Source organism: Gracilinanus agilis, chromosome 6 (genome assembly GCF_016433145.1).
Source record: "Gracilinanus agilis isolate LMUSP501 chromosome 6, AgileGrace, whole genome shotgun sequence".
Lineage (NCBI taxonomy): Eukaryota > Metazoa > Chordata > Mammalia > Didelphimorphia > Didelphidae > Gracilinanus > Gracilinanus agilis.
The window spans coordinates 38,591,512-38,612,092 of record NC_058135.1 but is presented as its reverse complement, the minus strand read 5'-3'; the positions used below and the strand labels follow the sequence as shown (position 1 = coordinate 38,612,092).

The 20,581-nt window shown below is 37.0% G+C and overlaps 1 protein-coding gene across 1 annotated transcript in view; it reads right to left on the bottom strand.

Moving 5' to 3' along the window:
- Positions 1–20,581, bottom strand: part of CFAP299 (cilia and flagella associated protein 299) — a 575,450-nt gene that overhangs the window by 542,480 nt on the left and 12,389 nt on the right. The window contains exon 2 of the mRNA XM_044681327.1: positions 18,655–18,785. Within this exon, the coding sequence (XP_044537262.1) occupies positions 18,655–18,785 (131 nt within the window). The remainder of the gene's footprint in view (positions 1–18,654; positions 18,786–20,581) is intronic.

Sequence of the window (20,581 nt, the reverse complement as noted above, 5' to 3'; positions counted from 1 at the left end):
GGGGGGGGGGTTGAAGGGGAAAGGATGAGCATGAATCATGTAACCATGTTAAAAATGAATATTAATAAATGTTTTAAAAAAAAAGAATCAATACTGCACATTGGTTTCAAGTGTACAATTTAAGTTAATATCCAATAACTCCAAGTATTATATTTTATAAAAGTTATTAATAATCACTTAAAGTAGAAAGAAAATAATCTATTAGAGTTCCTTTCTACTGTCTTCCCAATCTCCTCATTCCCCTCATGAGTTAGGCTAGTTTTCCTTAAAGGAGGAGAAAGTCATTCTGAGGATCTGATTAACCTCTGGACCTCTGGCTACCTAAGAGCATAAAAATCCTATCTCGTGTGGAATCTGGTCCTTCAGACTTGGTGGATGCCCCAAATCTAATCAAATTACCATACCTTGCCCCTGCTGATCGGACAGGTTTCCATAATGAAAAGAGAACCCCTCTGGTTGTTGCCAGAGTAGGAGGTGAACTGGCTGCTTGCAGTTGCCATAGCAAAACTGCCTGCAGGCTCTGGTTGGAGCACCAGAGATCAATCACTAACTAGGGCTTGAGTGAGACCAGAAGTACATCCAGCTTTGGACTATAAAAACTGCAAAAACTAAATAGGACCCAGGAAAAAATAAACACACAAAAATCCTGAAACCTGAGATAACATATAGCAACAAAATAGGAACTTTGGGACTCCTGGGGGAAAAAAAGTCTATAATTAAGTCTATTGGCCTGATTGCTAAAATTTAAAAAATAAATAAAAATGAACAGGCCTAGGAGACAGAACTCAGCTACTGATAACTTTTATGAGGAAGGAGAAGATCATGGTTCAAACTCAGAGAACAGTGAAGCAAAAACACCTACTTCAAAAACTGCAAAGAAATAAAAAAAAGTGGCCACAATCTCAAAAAGAGCTTTTGGAAAAACTTTTTTTACAAATCTCAAAAACCAAATGAGAAAGAATGAGGGGGAAAAAATAAGAGTGCTGTAAGAAAATCAAGAAAATTATAAGAAAGGTCACCCAAATGGAAAAAAAGATCCACAAACTTATAGAAGAAAATAATGTATTCAGAACTAGAATTGGACAAAGAGAAACTGATAATTTCCTAAGATAACAAGAAATACTAGAGCAAAATCAAAAGAATGAAATAATAGAAGAGAATATGAAACATCTTATCACAAAAACAACTGACCTGGAAAGTAGATCAGGGAGAGATCAATATTAGAATAGTCGGACTCCCAATATCATGAAAAACTACCCAGAAATTTTAGAAACAGAGAGTAAAAGAGAAATTGAAAGAATCCAATAATCACCACCTCAAAGAAACCCAGAGATGAAAATGCACAGGAACATGATTGTTAAGTTCTGTAGCTCCCAGGTAAAGGAGAAAATATTATAAGCAACAGGAAAAAAGCAATTTAAATATTGTAGTGGGGGGCAGCTGGATAGCTCAGTGGAGTGAGAGTCAGGCCTAGAGACAGGAGGTCCTAGGTTCAAACCCGGCCTCAGCCAATTCCCAGCTGTGTGACCCTGGGCAAGTCACTTGACCCCCATTGCCCACCCTTACCAATCTTCCACCTATGAGACAATACACCGAAATACAAGGGTTTAAAAAATAAATAAATAAATATTGTAGTGCTAGAGCCAGAATAATATAAGACAAGCCACAACATTAAAAGGACACAGGACATGGAATACAGCATTTTACAGAGCAAGAGAAGTGGGTCTATGACCAAGAATAACTTTAAAAAAAAAGATAAGTGTAATTATAAGAGGGGGAAAATAGGCATTTAAGGAACTAGAAGAGTTTCAATTATTCCTGGAGAAAAACCTAGAACTCAGTAGAAAATTTGACCTATAAGAAACAAACAAAGGTAATGAAAGTCTAATCATAAACAATCCAAAAGGTCAAATTGTTTAATTATGGTATGGGAAAATGCCATTGATGGCTCCTGAAAATGGTATCATTGTCTGGGTGTTTTGAAGGGGCAGTTATGGATGGAAGACTCAAGATTGAGGGAATGGAATAGAGTGAGCCAGAATAGTATAGGAATGGACCAAGAGGAGGCAAAGTGGAATACCTACCTCGTATGAAGGAGGAATGAGTGGAGGAGCTACCATGGAGAAGGGAAAAAGGGGGTGGAGGGCTGGGCGTACCAACTCTCATCAGACCTGGGATAAAGAGAAAACAAGACACACAGAAAGGTAAAAATTTTCTTAATGTACAGAGAAAAAGGAGGAAAAAAGGGTTGGGGTAAGGGAGGGCCTGGGAAGAGAAAGGAGAGGAAGGGGACAAGAAAATGGAGGGATACCTAGAAGGGAATGCATATCAAGAGATAGGAGAGTAAGATGCGAGAATAAGGGATCAAGAAGTAAGAGGGCACAATTAGAGGATAAGAAAGGGATATTTTTCACATTAATTAATCTTTAATAAAAAAATTTTACATGGTTACATGATTCATGTCCTTTTCCCTCCTCTCTTTTATCTTCCCTCCCAGAACTGACAAGGACTTACATTGGTTTATACATGTTTTACTACTCAGAACGTTATTTCCATATTATTCATATTTGTAATAATCTTTTAAAAAACCCCAATCATATACCCATATAACCAAGTGATAAATTATATGTTTTTCTTCTGCATTTCTACTCCCATAGTTTTCTCTCTAAATATGGATAGCATTCTTTTTCATAAGTTCCACAGGATTGTTCTTGATTCTTGCATTTATAGGATAGAGTTTTAATGGGGTACACTAGAAACCCAAGAAGGCAGGGTCAGTTGAAGACTGTTGGAGCCAAAGTATAAAAGGGGGACAAAACCCCAAGCTGAGGAGATGGTTTTGGGGAGCTGATAGGAGGAGGAATTAACCTGCTGACTCCTGGATCAAGCAGACTCAAGCCATTACTGACCCTGTGGCATCTGTTCCTGTGACCATCTTTGAATTCCTGCCAAGTCTGACCCTGTACTCAAAGACTACTGAGAGATATCAGAGACTCATTTGAGAGCCAATTTCTCTATCTTTAACATCATCAACAGACACCTTCAATAATCCCACTCACCATCATTAATTCATCTAGAAACAGTTAGGAAGGAAGGCCTAGTGGACAGAGGGGAAGATAAATTGAAGTTTGGGGCTTTTGCTCTGGCTGGATTCAAAGTTTTTATTAGGTTTCAATAGATAGTCAATAGAGATCTCTCATATCCTCTTTCCTTCATCTTTCCTCCCTTCCCTGTAGTTCTAGTCTGTTATTAAAACATTTATATCAGTTCAGATAATGTTTGATTCATCCAACCAAATATTTAAGGGGAGAATAAGCCACAGACTTACCTGAGAAGTTTCAGCCATTTTCAACTGAAGTTCAGTTAGTCAGAAAAAAGCTGTGAAGAAGTTTGTCTGACTATCTTGGTCAGTTTACAACACAGACAGACAAAAGACCTCTCTCTCTACTGGGAAACATTTCCCTCATCCAGTCCTGAGAGTAAGGAGTGTGTCAATCCACTCTTTATAGGGAAGCCATTAGTCTATATCCCCAAAAGTAATTCAGCAGGCTCCTGAGCTGAGCTGTGAGGGAATTCTAACTGACTCTACTTCACTTTCCTCACCCATCCCACACTTTAGGAACCAGCTAAGAGTCTGAACCTAAGCAGCCATTACAACAGAGCTGGGGAAAGACTCTAGGGGTAACGATCTTGACACAAGGATTGTCAAGTACCATTACCAGTGGGACAGACTTTACTTGTCCACAAAGTAAAGGCATAATAGAAGATAGATGTTTCTCTGGGGAGGGTAACATTTATAATCCTCAGTTGGTCTCTGTTGTTGTACAGCTTGTGGAATGGAGTTTTTATGCTTTGGATGGTTATGATACCTGAATACTTGCTTGAACTACTGAGGCTACATGATACATACAAATGGCTTAAGATCAGCCTATATCAGATATTTGCCTTTATCCCAACTTGTGGAACTGTCATGCTATCACTACTCCAAGCATATTGGGCCCTAAGGAAACTGATTAAACATATCTTTGGCAAGGGAGATGAAAATATTGCACTGGTTGAAGCCCTAAAGAAGCAGAGTAAAGATCTGATAGAAATTAACAAGAAACTCAGGGAAGGCAAAGATACAGAGACCCAGAATATCATGCAGGTGGAATTGATAGAGGAATCAAATCAGAGTAATGGCAAAGCAAAGAGCAAGCAAGGAACAACACAGGGGGCTGAAGCAGCAGTCCCTATTTTGCCAATTTGTGACCACACAGTTGTCCAGCCTGATTCTGGGACACTCCATGTTAAGGGATACAAGCTGTTCTCAAGTGGGAACCTAGAAATCTTAAAACAGAGAATACCCCCATTCTTTTTGGACCCATTCAAAGCAGTCAAAGAATACCAGAGAGCAGTCAAGTTTTATGATCCCACATTTAAGGACATTGAAATCCTTTTATTGGAATTATTTACCCCCAGTGAAAAAGCCAAGTTCATTGCAGAGACTAGGAGCAACCCTAACCTAGTCTCTTGACCACAGGAGTACGAGGACTTGGAATTGCCACCCCATGAGAACATGGTATTCCTACGATGTTGTAGGAAAGACATAGCTGAGGCAATGAATATTCGTGCAAAGTGTCCTGATATCCGGGGACGTTTTGAGAAAACTGAGGCAGGGAGAATCTGAACATCCTAGAACTTTCCTGAAAAGGCTGGTCAAAGTTGAGGAGAATATCCTCAGGTTCCAGGACATGTCTGAAAATAATCTTCAGCATGTCAGATGCCAATTCATCAAAGGCAGTGCACTCTGGATCCAAACTTGTTTTAAATTACATTGTCCTGGAATCTCTATCCTTAGAAGACCTCAGGAAGATTGCATCTCACATTCATGCATCCCATGATTGAGAGCCTAAGCCCATGAAGAACACGGACAAGGAAAAGGATAATATCATAGCTGACCTGAAGAAGCAACTTAAGGAAGCTAAAATGACCTTAAAACAGAAAGAAATGGAGATTAAGAACATGCCCTGCAGTCCCAAAATCTAAGGAACCAGGGGCAACAGAGACAAAATAACACTGCAAGGAAATGATTCCTCTGTCAGAAATTTGGCCATATCATTAAGGTCTGTTATTACCAGTCCCAAATTAATTTCAACACCAGGTGTAATAACAATAATAGAAGGAATACTTACTACAACTCAAGATATAATAACAACAATAGCAATAGATACAACAGCAACAGATCAAAATGCTGTGACCATGAATGTGCAAGCTCTAGTAGCAGTCCAAGTTTAGTCATGATGGAGAAATTTGTGGCACAAGAAGACCGCGTACAAATTTATGAATCGAGGAAACTGTGTTAACACTAGAAACAAGAGAAAAAGGGCATAACAGTGGAAAGGGAAAAGAAGACAAAGAAGAGGAGCTGGGAAATGTAATAATAAATAATGGGCATGCTGAAGCAAAACCTGATTCTAGGGAAACGTCAGAAGAAGAGATGGAGATGGAAAAGAATGTTATGGAGAATAGGAATAGAATCTATGGGATAAAAGACAGTGATTCAAAAACTGATAGCAAAAATATACTTGAACTTACACAAAACTTACACAACGGAGGGGCAGCTGGGTAGCTCAGTGGATTGAGAGTCAAGCCTAGAGACGGGAGGTCCTAGGTTCAAATCTGACCTCAGGCACTTCCCAGCTGTGTGACCCTGGACAAGTCACTTGACCCCCACTGCCCACCCTTACCACTCTTCTGCCAATACTGTGTATTGACTCCAAGACAGAAGGTAAGGGTTTAAAAAAAAAAAAACAACAACAACAAAAAAAAAAACTTACACAACGGAAATAGTATTGAATGATCATAATTACATTGCAATAGTAAAGGCATTAAAAACATCAAATGCAAATATAAAATCTGCAGCAATACTTGATAAATCTGTTACAGATATACAGCAACGTGAAACATCAATAGAAAATAAACAAGAAGATCAATTAGATCAACCAATGATAAAGCAATATGCAAATATAGAAAACATAAGCTTAACTGGGTGTTCTGAACAGTTTCACACAAAGAAAGACACTGACAGCAAAAAAGAATCTATACAGACCATTGATTGAGAAGGAAAGAGCTATATCCTTAAGGATTAACACAAGCCACTCTTCAGTAGCAGGCAATGCTGAAAGTGAAAATACACAGAGAAACTGCTTTGAGAAAGAAGGGAGGTTGAAATTAGATCCCACAACCAAAGAGTTTAAACTAAGACCAATCTTGAAGGAAGACTTAAGTCAAAAACTGCCACACCTCCAAGCTTGTGTTACTTCAGGGATGCCTCCACCTGAAGAAAACTTCCAGTGCTTAAAGGACAATTACAAAGAGCAGTGATTCCAAAAGTGGGCACTACAGCTCCCTGGTGGGTACTGCAGTGATCCAGGGGAGCGGCAATGGCCACAGGTGCATTTATCTTTCCTATTAATTGATATTAAAATTTAAAAAAAAATTAATTTCCAGGGGGCTAAGTAATATTTTTTCTGGAAAGGGGGCAGTAGGCCAAAAAAGTTTGGGAACCACTGATATAGAGGAACCCAATATAAAGTAAGCTGACAGTGGAATGGAGAGAAACAGAACAGAAATGAACATAGAGTGCAAACTTAAATCAACAGCTCTGTCACCTATGCAGACGGTGCATAGCATCATGTTTCCTCCTACTGACATGGGGTTTATGAGTCATGCACAAAGAACAAGCATTCACTCATAGCATTGGGGTGTAATGAATGAACAACAATACATTCCCAATACAGTCAAGGGATTTCCTCCAACGCAAGCTTTTCCTGAATCTAACTTTGCAGACAACAAGCAAAGCATGTCCAGGAAAGCTCAGAGCACTTTACCTTACTCATGGTCATTAACAAGGGAGATATAATGTAACAGCATACTCAGAAGCAGCTTCACTGCACCGAGCTGCAAAGCAATGAAAGAAACACAGCAGAACCAAGAGAACAGTGAAACAACTGATATAATAATAACATCAAGCTATGTAGGGGATGCATATGCAATGCAACATCATGATGCATTGCAACTAGAAGGTCCTAAGCCAGAGCAAATGGAAGTCCATGAACATCATGAATGGGACTTAGGATGCACTGACATGGAACAAATTTATCCAGCTCTGATTGAAATGGGGGCCACAAGATCTGTGCTGAAGTCATCACAAGAGCACAGCACCATTATGGGATCTGCAAAAGTAAAAGGGGCCACAGGGGAAAGAGAGAGTGCCAAAACGGAAGTCAAAGATGGTAAAGATCGTACCACTCACTTTGGACCATACATTCCTGCTGATACTCCAATGTCCATCAAATCTTTTGGGGCGCAATTTTTTGTGTAAGTTCAGGGTGACTATACAATGTGACAAATCAGGACAAATTTTTCTACATCTGCCAAAACAGTCTCTCAAACATCATCCATTCCTATTCCTGGGGCAATTGGAAGATGATGAGAAAGAACATCATGAGGAAACTATCTTTGAGATCCCCAAGGATATTCCCAACGAAGTTTGGGCAAAACACTCTACAGATGTAGGGATTTTAAAGTCAGCAACTCCTGTCAAGATTGAAGTGAAGGAAGGCACTCCACGTAAGATACCCCAATACAGACTGAGCAAAGAAGCCACAGAGGGTATCAGACCAATAATAAAGAGTCTATTAGAGCAAGGCATTTTGGTCTGGACTATCTAAAAATATAATACCCCTATAATGCCTATCAAGAAGCTCAAAAAAAGATGCTGAGGGCAACATACAGTGGAGATTTGTGCAGGATTTGAGGGCAGTAAACAACTGTCAAGAAATGTCATGCAGCGGTCCCAAGTCCAGCCACAATAATTTCAGAGATCCCCAGTGATGCAGAGTGGACTTGCGTAGTGCCGATTTAAGTGTCTCACTGCATGAGGACAGCCAAAAGATATTTGAATTCACATGGGAAGGGGCCCAAATATCATGGCGGCATCTCCCATAGGGATTCTCAGAATCTGCCTCCATCTTTTTCCAGATTCTAAAAAGAGACCTTGAATCCATCACCTTTACTGAGAGCAAGCTAGTTCACTACATGGATGACATTTTGTTAATGTTGCCAAATGCCAATGTCTGCCAGAGAGATAGTAAAATTCTTTTGCAGGAGCTTTGCAAAAGAGGGCACAAAGTATCAGGAGCAAAACTGAAGTTGGTCATGCCAAGAGTAGAATATTTAGGCTTCATCTTGGAGAAAGGCACAAGAAGGATTTTCCAGAAGAGGGTGGCAGATACAGAAGCTGTGCATGCCAAAGACCAAGAAACAGCTAAGTGCAATCTTAGGAGTGACAGGGTTTTGCAGGCAATAGATTCCTGGTGTTAGTCTAATATATAAATCTCTGAAGACTTGACCAGGAAGACAGTCTCAGAACCCTTGAAACTCACAAGAGAGCACAAGCATGCAATAGAAAAGCTAAAAACAGCTATAGTGATAGCTCCAGCCCTTGGAATACTGAACCACTCCAAACCATTCCATCTGTTTCTACACAAAGACAAGGGTATTACATCTGCAGTGTTAATGCAAACCCCGGGAAATCAATTTAGATCCACAGTATACTATAGCTCTTAGTTAGATGTCATTGCCAGAGGAATGTCCCCATGCTTAAGAGTCATTGCAGCAGTAGCCCTGATGATCAGAAAATCATCTGACCTGGTACTGGGATGCAGGCTCAGGATATATTCACCACATCAAATAGAATCTATCCTGAGGAACAGCAACCTGCAAGCCTTTATATCTCAAAGGTTATCCCAATATAAGATTATGTTGCTAGGCAATGAGAATATAATATTCCATCACTGCAAAGAAATCCATGCAGCAACCATGATTCCAGACCTACCAATAGAAGGAAATCCCATATCTAACTGCAATGACACCTTGGAAATCCTGCAAAAATCTAGAGAGGATTTAACAGGCATTCCACTAGTAGAGGCAGAGTTAACACTCTTTACCAATGGTTTTTCCTATGTGGTAGATGGAGAAAGATTCACAGGCGCAGCTTTTGTGGCTCAGACAACCACGCTTTGCACAAGGGGCAGAGATCCTGAATCTAACCAGAGCTCTCCAGATAGGCAAAGACAAGAAAATCAATGTGTACATGGATTCCAAATATGCATTCAACGTGGTACATGCTACAGTTCAAATCTGGAAATACAGAGGCTTCATTATATCTGGAGGAAAGCAAATTGCTTACGGGGACATCATTATACAACTTCTGGAAGCGGTACAGTTGCCCAGAGAACTCTCAGTGATGTATTACCAAAGTCATTGAAAGGGAGAAGATAGTATAATGTTAGGAAACCATAGGGCCAACATAACAGTCAGATTTGGAGGCAGATTTGGTCCCATACATGTCTTAAACTTCTCCTTGGTGGATGAAGCAGATCTAAAACAAGCCTACATCCCAAAGGAAGTGGAAGACTGGAAAAAAAAAAAAACAAACAAACATCTAGGGCCCAAGCTAGTGAGAGGAATATGATTCTCAGCTTCAAACAAACCCATCTTGACAGAAGTATTATACTATCCTCTGTGCAATGCAATTCATGAAAAAGGGCACTATGGAACTCAGGCTATTATTGACAATGTATGACAGCACTGGGCAGCAAAAGGCATTTCAACCTATGCCATTAGAGTATGTCAAAAGTGTAAAATCTGCTTGCAGTTTAATCAGGGTATGACCAGGGTCAAAGGGCTTGGAGGCAGACCATTGGTTCACATCCCATTTGAATGCTCGCAGATCAATTACACAGCCATGTCAAAATGCAGATGGTTCAAGTATGCACTTGTCATCATTGATCATCTGACGAGGTGGCTAGAGGTATACCCAGAAAAGAACAATGCTGCTTTTGTGTTAAAACCCTGCTAAGAGAAATCATCCCAAGGTTCCATCTCATCCAAAATTGATTCAGACCATGGTTCTCACTATGTGCATTCCATATTGCAAGAGGTCTATAAAACTTTGAGAATAAATAGAATTTACCACAGTGTGTACCATCCAGAAATTTCGGGATAGGTGGAACAATTTAACAGGCAAATAAAGACACTAATTGGAAAGGTCTGTTCAGAAAGTCATCTAAAGTAGACAGATGATCTTCCAATAGTCCTGTTTTATTTAAGAAGCCAACCCAGTGGGGACACATATCTATCCCCATTTGAAATGTATTGTCATCCACCTCAAAAAACAGCTTACTTGTCCATGCTTGGAGCAAAATGCAAACTGTATGAATATATCAAGGCTCTACAAGACAGGCTCAAAAAACTACACTAACTTGGGCTGTTAAGCCAAAGAATTCTGATTGATTTTAGCCTACACAATTTAAAACCAGGAGACATGGTATATATGAGAAACTTCACCAGGAAATCCATAGTAGACGCCAAATGGTTAGGACCATATCAATTTTGCTGACAACTCCTACAAGTGTGAAGGTGCAGAACAGAGATCTGTGGTTAGATCCACACATTGCTGAAACGGAGGCTGAAGATTGAGATACCAAAAAAAAAAATCATTTGCAAAATCCAAAATCAGTGCAATACACAAAATAATAATACAACACAAATAACATAATTATAACAACACATCCACAACGATCCAGTATAAGAAGATGTGATTCTCCAGGCAAGTAAAGATGACAAGCAAATGTGATTCTGGTACAGAGGAAGACCCTAAGAACAGAAAATCAAAAAGCTGTGAGGACCAGCAACTGGAGCAGTACAAAGAAATGAACACTGAAAAGAACTGTGAACTTGATAATGCAATTGCAACAAGAAGAGGACTAAGGAAATGGGTTGTATAAGACAGTTGTGTCAGTAAACACAACACAAAATGAAACACCACACTATAGGATTGTATACAACACTACACAATGTACAAGAAAAGAAGTGTGACTCTACAGACAACAGGGTAGACAATGGATAACTTTCAACGAAGGGTGAGTACATCCATCAGTATGCATCCATAAGTACACAAAAGATATGATACACAACACAAAACTGATTCTTAGCATGGACATCGTATAAATAAACGAGTGTCTGAAGATCATGTAAATATGAAATGTATATATATATATATATTTGTGCATATTAAACATAGTTGCAGAGTCTCATATGATCTTAACCATATCAGGAGATCCTTTGATTTCCTTATTTAGCTAACATCACTATGAATGAATTCTTGTTTGTAAAAATATATCATAATATAAATATTCTACATTTGTACATAATGTAAAATAGAAATGTATATAGTGACTACTAACACTATACAAGTTAGATTACTAACAAAATTAGGTCATTAAGAAATTAGGGACAGATAGAGCAGGGAAGTTGAAAAACACAGAGCCAGAACAGGGAAAAAAATAAGAATATATAAGCAAAGTAAGAATAAATAAGGGAACTAACATACCAACACAGGAAGAATAAGAAATACTAACCCAAATAACAACTTAGATGAGACATGTAATTGCTTGAGTAAATAGTTCCTATTATAGAACTATTCTGATCCTATTGTAGGACCATAAGACATTTATGTTACTTTACTTTTGTTTTGGAAGTGAGTTAAGACATTTTTACTGCTTTGCAAAGTTAGATATTGTTTTGTTGAAAAGCTTATTGTTGCATAATTGTTTCAACACTTTCTGAAATATTTATACCCGTATTTACGGAAAAACCCCATCCCTTCCCCCAAAAAATGTTCCTTTACCCTTCTTAGCTCATAGACAAGATAGAATGAGGCATTAGCTAAGTGTTTTATTGTGTTGGGGGAGGGGAACCACATGAGTAGTTACATAGAACAGTTAGGAAACATTTTAGGGAAAACTTAAGCAGGATTTTAAGCTAAAATTCCATCAAACAAAAAAATCCGGGATTATTGTAGGGTAGAATTTTAATGGGGTACACCAGAACTCCAAGAAGGCAGGGTTAGTAGAAGACTTTTGGAGCCAAGGTATAAAAAGGAGAAAAAAACCCAAGCTTAGGAGTTGGTTTTGGGGAGCTGATAGGAGGAGGAATTATTAACCTGCTGACTCCTGGATCAAGCAGACTCAAGCCATTACTGACCCTGTGGCATCTGTTCCTGTGACCATCTTTGAATTCCTGCCAAGTCTGACCCTGTACTCAAAGACTACTGAGAGATATCAGAGACTCATTTGAGAGCCAATTCCTCTATCTTTAACATCATCAACAGACACCTTCAATAATCCCATTCATCATCATTAATTCATCTAGAAACAGTTAGGAGGGAAGACCTAGTGGACAGAGGGGAAGATAAATTGAGGTTTGGGGCTTTTGCCCTGGCTGGATTCAAAGACTTATTAGGCTTCAATAGATAGTCAATAGAGATCTCTCATATCCTCTTTCCTTCATCTTTCCTCCCTTCCCTGTTAGTCTGTTATTAAAACAATTTATATCAGTTCAGATAGCATTTGATTCATCCAACCAAATATTTAAGGGGAGAACAAGCCACAGACTTACCTGAGAAGCTTCAGCCATTTTCAACTAAAGTTCAGTTAGTCAGGGAAAAGCTGTGAAGAAGTTTGTCTGACTGTCTTGGTCAGTTTACATCACAGACAGACAAAAGACCTCTCTCTCTACTGGGAAAAATTTCCCTCATCCAGTCCTGAGAGTAAGAGTGTGTCAATCCACTCTTTATAGGGAAGCCATTAGCCTATATCCCCAAAAGTAATTCAGCAGGCTCCTGAGCTGATCTGTGAGGGAGTTCCAACTGACCCTACTTCACTTCCCTCATCCATCCCCCACTCTAAGGAACCTGTTGTTTTTACACATTGCTATTAGTAGCAGAATCTATTACATTTGATCATCCCACAATATTTCAGTTACTGTGAATAATGTTCTCCTGGTTCTGCTTATTTCACTCCACATCAGTTCATGGAGGTCTTTCCAGCTTATATAGAAATCAAACAGTTCATTATTCTTTATAGCACAGTAGTATTTCATCGCTACAATATACCACAATTTGTTCAGCCATTCCCCAATTGAAGGACATACCCTCATTTTCAAATTTTTGCCACCACAAAAAGCACAGTTATACATATTTTTATACAAACATTTTTTTTTCTCTTTGGGTTATAAACCCAGTAGCAGTATAGCTGGATCAAAAGGCATACAATATCTTAAAACCCTTTGGGCATAATTTCAAATTGTTAGGAAGGGATTTTTGAAAAAGTTGATAGAATAAGAAACAAGAGGTTAGGGGCAAGGGATAAGGGTGAATTTTGGAAATGTGGGCCAGTTTGGAACTAGGAGGACAAGGGGAGAGGATAAGGCAGAATTTTGGGGAAGGGATATGAATAGGTATTGGTCAAAGGAAAACTGGACATCTGAGGAGGGATATGGCCAAAAGAAAGACAGGGACAAATAGTGAAGAGGAACAGAGTAGATGGAAATGTCCAAATTTATGACATTAAGTGTAATGGGATGAATTCACACATATGAAGAAAATGGATAATGGAAAGGCTCAAAACCCAGGACCTGATAATGTATTGTTTATGAGACACAAATAGAACGAAGTTGAGGGGCTGGAACAGACTATGCCTCAGCTAATCCCGAAAAAGCAGGGGTAGCAGTCATGATCTCTGACAGAGTTGGAACTAAAGGAGATATAACTGAAAGGGATGAACAAGGTAACTTTATTTTGTTGGGGAACATTATCAGTATTAGACCTGTATACACCAAGTGTTATAGTATTCAGATTTTTAAAGGAGAAACTAACAGATATAGATAATATTATATATAACATGATATATTATATAACATAACACATTGTATAAATAATATAATAAGAACAGATAATATGGAAATAATATAGATATAACAAAATAATAATAGGGGTAAACTTTAATTTCCCCCCTCTCAGAACTAGATAAATTTTACCAAAAAATAAATAAGAAAGAAGTTAAGGAGATGAATAGACCTTAGGTAAGTTAAATATAATAAATATCTGGAGAGCCCCCACAGACCTACATGAGGTAAGTAATAGATTTAAGCCTGAGCATACATATAATCCAAACAATTTCTGGTGGAGCAACAATGGCCAAGAGAGTATAAATATTCTGCATAAATCTCACCTTAACATTGATCATACTATGCAGACAATCCAGCATCCTTGAGGGTTTGTGGCACTGGAACACACAGTGGATATGACCAAGCTGGAAAGACTTGTTTTGGAAAGAGTATGGTCCTTGGCAATAGATTCTGTCTGCTGCTTATGGACCAATCTAGCAATATATGGTACTGGTAATATAGGTTAACTGAGAACCAGACATGTTAAAATGATCAAATTAAATGTTGATGGGAACATGGAGAAATAGGCCTAATATTACATTCCTAGAGCAGCTATGAATTTTTTTAGAAAACAAGATGGAATTTTACAGTAAGAGCTGTAAAGCTATTCATGCTCATTGACCTAGAGATCTTATTGCTAGGGTTAGGCCCTAAGGGAATTATTGAAAAGGTAAAAAGCTGTGTTTGTATGAAAATATTTAGGGAAGCTGTACTATTTATGACAAAATGACTAGAAATAATACAAATGAAACGAATGGGAGAAATAGCTAATTACATTGTGATATGTGAGTGTAATAGATTATTTTATATTATTGAAATTACTAATATTGGAAATATAGAGATAATTAGGGAATACATGAAGAGATGAAAAGAGAAAATGAATAATACCTATCATGATTACATAAAAAAATTGCAGTCATAAAATCAAGAGAAAAAAGTATTCAAGTAAAACAAATCCAAATGGAACTCAAAAGCAGAGGAAGTTTATATTAGCATACATATATAAATTTACATATTGTTAAAAAATTATAAACAATGTGGAGTTTGTGGTCTTCCACATAATCTTTTTTATGCATTTTTTAGTAAAAAAATTTTGGTGATGGTGTTGGTTTCTAAACTAGCACCAGGAAAGTATCTCAACCCATCTACTACTGTTTTACATTGCCTGAAATTACATTATTAGAAATTCATTCCTTTGCCTTATGGCATTGCCTTTTTAGACATCTTTAAGATGCCAACCTCAGACTGGAAGGATTATTGGAAACAATGACAATAAGTTATTTATTTATTTATTAGCTTTATAAAGCATTTTACAGTTACAAATTCTTCTCACATCATTTGATTTAATAATCCTGCAAGTTAATAAATATAAGTATTCCTGTTTTAGAAATCAGGAAACTGAGACTAGTAGTTTATAAATGACTTAAATTCACATGGTCAATGAGTGGCCAGGCCAGTATAACAATCCAAGTCACTTTATGCTCTATATCTCGTGTTAAGATGTCATAGAATCACAAAATCTCAATGTCCATCTTTATGAATTAGGAAATCAGAACAACTATCTCTATTATTATAATAAATATCTGGGGAAGCAGAAGTGGGAGTTTTAAAATCAGCTGTGTGATTGTAGGCAAGTTACTTAACCTTATGAATCTTATTTTTGTCATCTATAAAATGGGAACATTTCCAATACAACTTATTCACAAGATTATTGTAAAGTTCTGTGGAGATAATCCACATAACACATTTTGCAATTTTAAAAATACCAAATAATGGAAGATTCACCAAATCTAAGCTGGAATGGTCCTCATCAACCATCTAGTCTAATTCATACACTAAAATAACCCCAACTCTAATATACTAGAAAAGCAGACTTCCTAAGAGAGTAAATCCATCTCTTACCTAGGCCTCCAGGTATAGACACCTCTTAACAAGAAGTCTCTCTTGATATCAGGTTTAAATTGTTTTCTTTGCAATTTGCATTGCTCCTAGTTGTGCCCTCTTGAATCAAATAGAACAAGGTTAATCTCTCTTATACATAATGACCCTTTGGAGGCAGCTAAGTGAATCAAGGTATTGAGAGCCAGACCTAGAGACAGGAGGTTCTGGATTCAGATTTAGTCTCAGACACCTCCATCCTATATAACTCTGGGCAAGTCACTTCATCCCCATTGCCTGCCCTTACCTCTTTTCTGCCTTGGAACCAATACACAGTATTAGTTCTAAGATGGAAGATAAGGGTTTAAAAAAAAATACATGAGCCCTTTCAGTTCTAAAAGGTGGATATCCTGTTTCCTTTGAGTCTTCTCTTTTACAGACTAAGTATGCCAAGTTCCTTCAGCTGCTTCTTCTATACCATGGGTTCTAGGTCTTTTTCTGGAAGATCATCTCTCTGACAGTGCCCTTTTGAATGATGATTCCCGGAACAGAATTCAATATTCTATATAGGATCTAATCAGAGAAAGATACTAAAGGATTTTCCATCTTTAGCCTGGTAACTATTCTTTTCTTAGAGCAGTCTGAGGTCACATAGGTTTTTTGGGTTGCCCCATCACACAGCTGAATCATATTGAGTCTACTGTATCCCATCTAAGCTCTCAGATCTTTCACATATAAACTTCTATCTATATCTCTCCTCAGTGGTATGTCATTAAGTAAATGTTAGTTATTATTGTTATTAAATAAATATATACCCATCATCTACGAAAGAAAACAAATTTGGGTCATCAACCACTATAAAAGAATGTGACTTTGGGTATAATGCCATTGTAAGGAAAGACAGTATTTGGTAATAGAGGTGGTGGTGGTGGAGTTCCCAAAAAAGAGAGCTGGATGGACACCAAAGATATTTCTCTACTTCACACCATTTCTCAAGAGTAATAGAGGAATGCTTTTTTAAACCTGAATTTAAAGAGTACCCAAGGACCTGATTAGCCTTTGTTCTTTTTAGTCTCTAGTTATACTGGATATGGCAAGAGCAGACAGTTTATAAGGGAGAGACAACTACAAAATCATTTTTTAGAAAAGGCAACCAGAACTACAGTTCTGGAAAAAAAAAAAAAAAGAGAGAGATTCCAATGCCAGTACTGTGAACATTCACAGCTTTAGCAGGGCAGCTTTAAGGATGACTATGCCTATTAGTCAAAAATGTTTTTCCCCCAAAATACTTTCAAGGATAACATGATGGTTAAGTTAAAAAGAACAATAATTCCTTCCTTCCTCCCTCCTTCCCTTCCTTCCTTTCTTCTTTTTCCTTCCTTCCTTCCTTTCATCCTTCTTTCCTGACAGAGCGACTAAAACAGAAAAGGAGATGACTGATTAGATGTTAAAGTGAAAGGGATGAAGACAGTTGAGAGGTTAGCCTTCTTAAAGAGATGGACCATCCCAGTTTCTGAGACAAGTTTTTTATGAGCAAAAGAAGTAAAGTTGAAATTCTATCCATTGAATAGCCTATCTCAGTGAAGTAAGAGAAGTAATATTTGTCTTCTTGATGCTTTTTGGCTTTACTAATCTAAAATGGTTGCTTCCCTGTAACCATAGAGAAGAACCCTCATGCACATACAAATACACACACACACATAATCTTTATACCCAAACAAACCACTCATGATTTTAGTAGTAAGTCTATTTTACACATGACCAATCATTTTTGATATGAAATATGTTATGTGACCTATAAAGCCATATTTACATATATATTTGTTCCTCATGAAATTTAGTTAGGCACTATTATTCTTTACTACTCTGATATCAGCACAAAATGTTTTCACCTAAAGTTTTACCTAAGACATTATCCATTGATCATGTTTTGTGACCATTTAGATTATTTTAGTGTAAGTCTAGACTGACTACCAGAGTTCAATAATGTTAATGGGCTTTTGTATTAACAGTGAGCATTAGTGCATTAAATTCCAGACCTAGGGTCTGGAACAAAATAATTACTAGCATTACCAATAAAAGTGGACATTCAAAGGATTAATTTAAATTCCACCAACAAGCAAATGGTACTGGTCTGTTCTTTGTTTTTCAGAGTAAATGTCTAAGAACTTTCTGTTCATAATGACAATGAACAGAGCTGAAGCAAAATCATAGCATAAAATGCTAATGGAAGAATCAATATCAAAGCAGTTCTCCTAACATTTAAAAATTAATGTCAAATCTAACAACCAGAATGACTAATGCTTTGGCGTACCTTTGTTAAGTAGTTTTGTCAATGTAATGTACATGTGTGCTTCTATTCTGTTAGTTTTTCTTTTAGTATCATCATGTCCCATATAATAGCTGACTAAAAATGTTTTTCTAATTGAATTGAGTGTTCCATTGACTGGTAAGACATAATCAGTTTCCAGGGACTACTTTAGACTTCAAACATATTAACAAATATAGTGTTTCCATGTTGTGAATATGAGGATCAAAGCACACTTTGGGGGAGGGAATAGAGTCAAAATTAAAAATACTAAAGATTTTATAGACATTAGAAAGCAAAGACTTCTAAGTCCAAAGTCACATCCATTTAGTACCCACATTATTGAGTTACTTTTTAATGAGATTTTATTGGCATACTGACTATATGCACTTTAAATTTTATACATTAGTAGTCCAGCATCTAAGGTGTTTTTATAGCCAGCACATTCCAGTTGACTGATCTGTGTAATTTGTTACAATATTTTTAGTTCTATCTACATCAACCAGTCTTTCTATAAATGAGAAAATCCAAAAAAAGACTGGGGTGGAGGTGGGAAGGTGTTGGCTTTTCAGAAAGACTCAAGCAGGTTGGGAAATGGATAATCTATATTATGTTGGACATCAGTCACTTACTTTTTCTGAGTCCTTTCTGCAAGTCTTGCTATCTCAATAGCTGCTTTCCTTGCTTCATAGTCTTCCCTTTTCACGACTTCTCCACTTCCTCTGTATCCCAGCTCCACCAGCTGGCGGGCTAGGTCTTCATCCTCAAGAAAAATGAAATGAATCAGTGAATCTCCCTTATGTTTTCAGCAAAATGACATACTGAATATTTTAAAATGTTAAGACTCCTAAGAGATTAAGTTTACATAATTAAAGTAATTAATGTCACAAAAAAACACTGTTTTTGCATTTGTAGAACAAAGAAGAGAAATAATCAGCCTTTTACTAGCCATCTATAGTCTATAGTGATTTTCAAGTAAGATTATGTTTATAAATAGAATTTATTTATGTATATGAGATCATATTTATAAAATGTAAAGAGTTATTTAAGTATGAGGTGTTAATAGAATTGCTATTTTTTTGGCAAATTAGATAATCACTATAAAGCATATTGCAAATTTTGCAGTACTATGTAAATGTTATATGCAAAAATACAATTCACCCATTAAAGTAAATCTTTATACCTTTGATATGTGGCTTTTCTTTTTCATCTACCTAATAATATATAATATAAATAACACAAAACTCCAAATTTATCTTTAGAGTAGGAAAAGTAATAAATCATATTTTAAAATCAAAAAGCTGTAAACAGTTAGTAAATTGATTTCAAAATAAAATTAGAGACAGCACTATTTCAAGAAGAAACTTTCTTTAAGCAATCAAAAAGAATTGCATGAAAAAGAATTGTATTGCTTTCATAAGGACTTATCTTTTCAATTATTTACTTCCTTGAACTCATTCTTATCTCCGAATTCCCAGTGAATTGCTCTTATGTCATATTATAGCTTAATAGGAGCAGATGAATGTCCTGCTAAACTTCAAAGATATTTCCATGTATTATCTCTATTAATAAAAATAAACTGAAACACAAAAATGGCCCCTAAGCTAGGGAGTACTACTAAGGAGTTTTCAATTAACTTTAGTCATAATTGCACAGCAACATTAATATGTTTAGAACTCCTTCAATATATGAAAAGATTACATTTTTTCTGTGAATACTGTATTCCCCAATACAGATTGCAGCTCCTCTATGCTTTATAATCATGCTATCCTTGGGGAGAAGATAGAGAGATAAAGATTATATAACAATATAAACAGATGGATTTACAATTGGTTGGATAGTCAAACTCAAAGAGTAATTGTGAGTGGTCCAATATCATTAGGGTAGCTAAGTGACACAATAGATAGAGTTCTAGACCTGGAGTCAGGAAAACTCATCTTTTTGAGTCCTAGTCTGTCCTCAAGACACTTACTAGCTGTATGACCTTGGGCAAGTCTCTGTTTCTTTCAGTTACTTCATCTGTAAAATGAACTACAGAAGGAAAAGGCAAACTATATTTGCCTAGAAAATACCAAGTAGAGTCTTGAAGAGTTGAACACAACTAAAAAAATCAATTAAACAACAAAATAACAACCACCAATATCAATGTGGTTGGAGGGCTTCAATGCAGTACCTGAGGGTACTCCAGTGCTGTACCCTGCGCTGTGTCATTTTTATCAGTGACTTGAATAAAGGCATAAAAGGCAACCTCATAAAATGTGAAGATGACACCAAGCTGGGAGAGAGGGCTAATACAATAGATGACAAGGCCAAGAACTAAAAAAGTCTTGACACGCTAGAGTACTGAGATGAAATTAATTAAGATCAAGTTAATAGCTATAAATAAAATAAATATAAATACAAAGTCTTAAAGTTGTATACTCAAACTCAACTTCCCAAGTGTAAGATGGAGGAGATATAGAAGTTATTCTGACAAGGATCTTTTGGAAGGAAGGTCGGTGACAGTGCATTGAATGCAACAATCCTGGGCGCCATTAAGATGACTTCTAGAAATAGAGA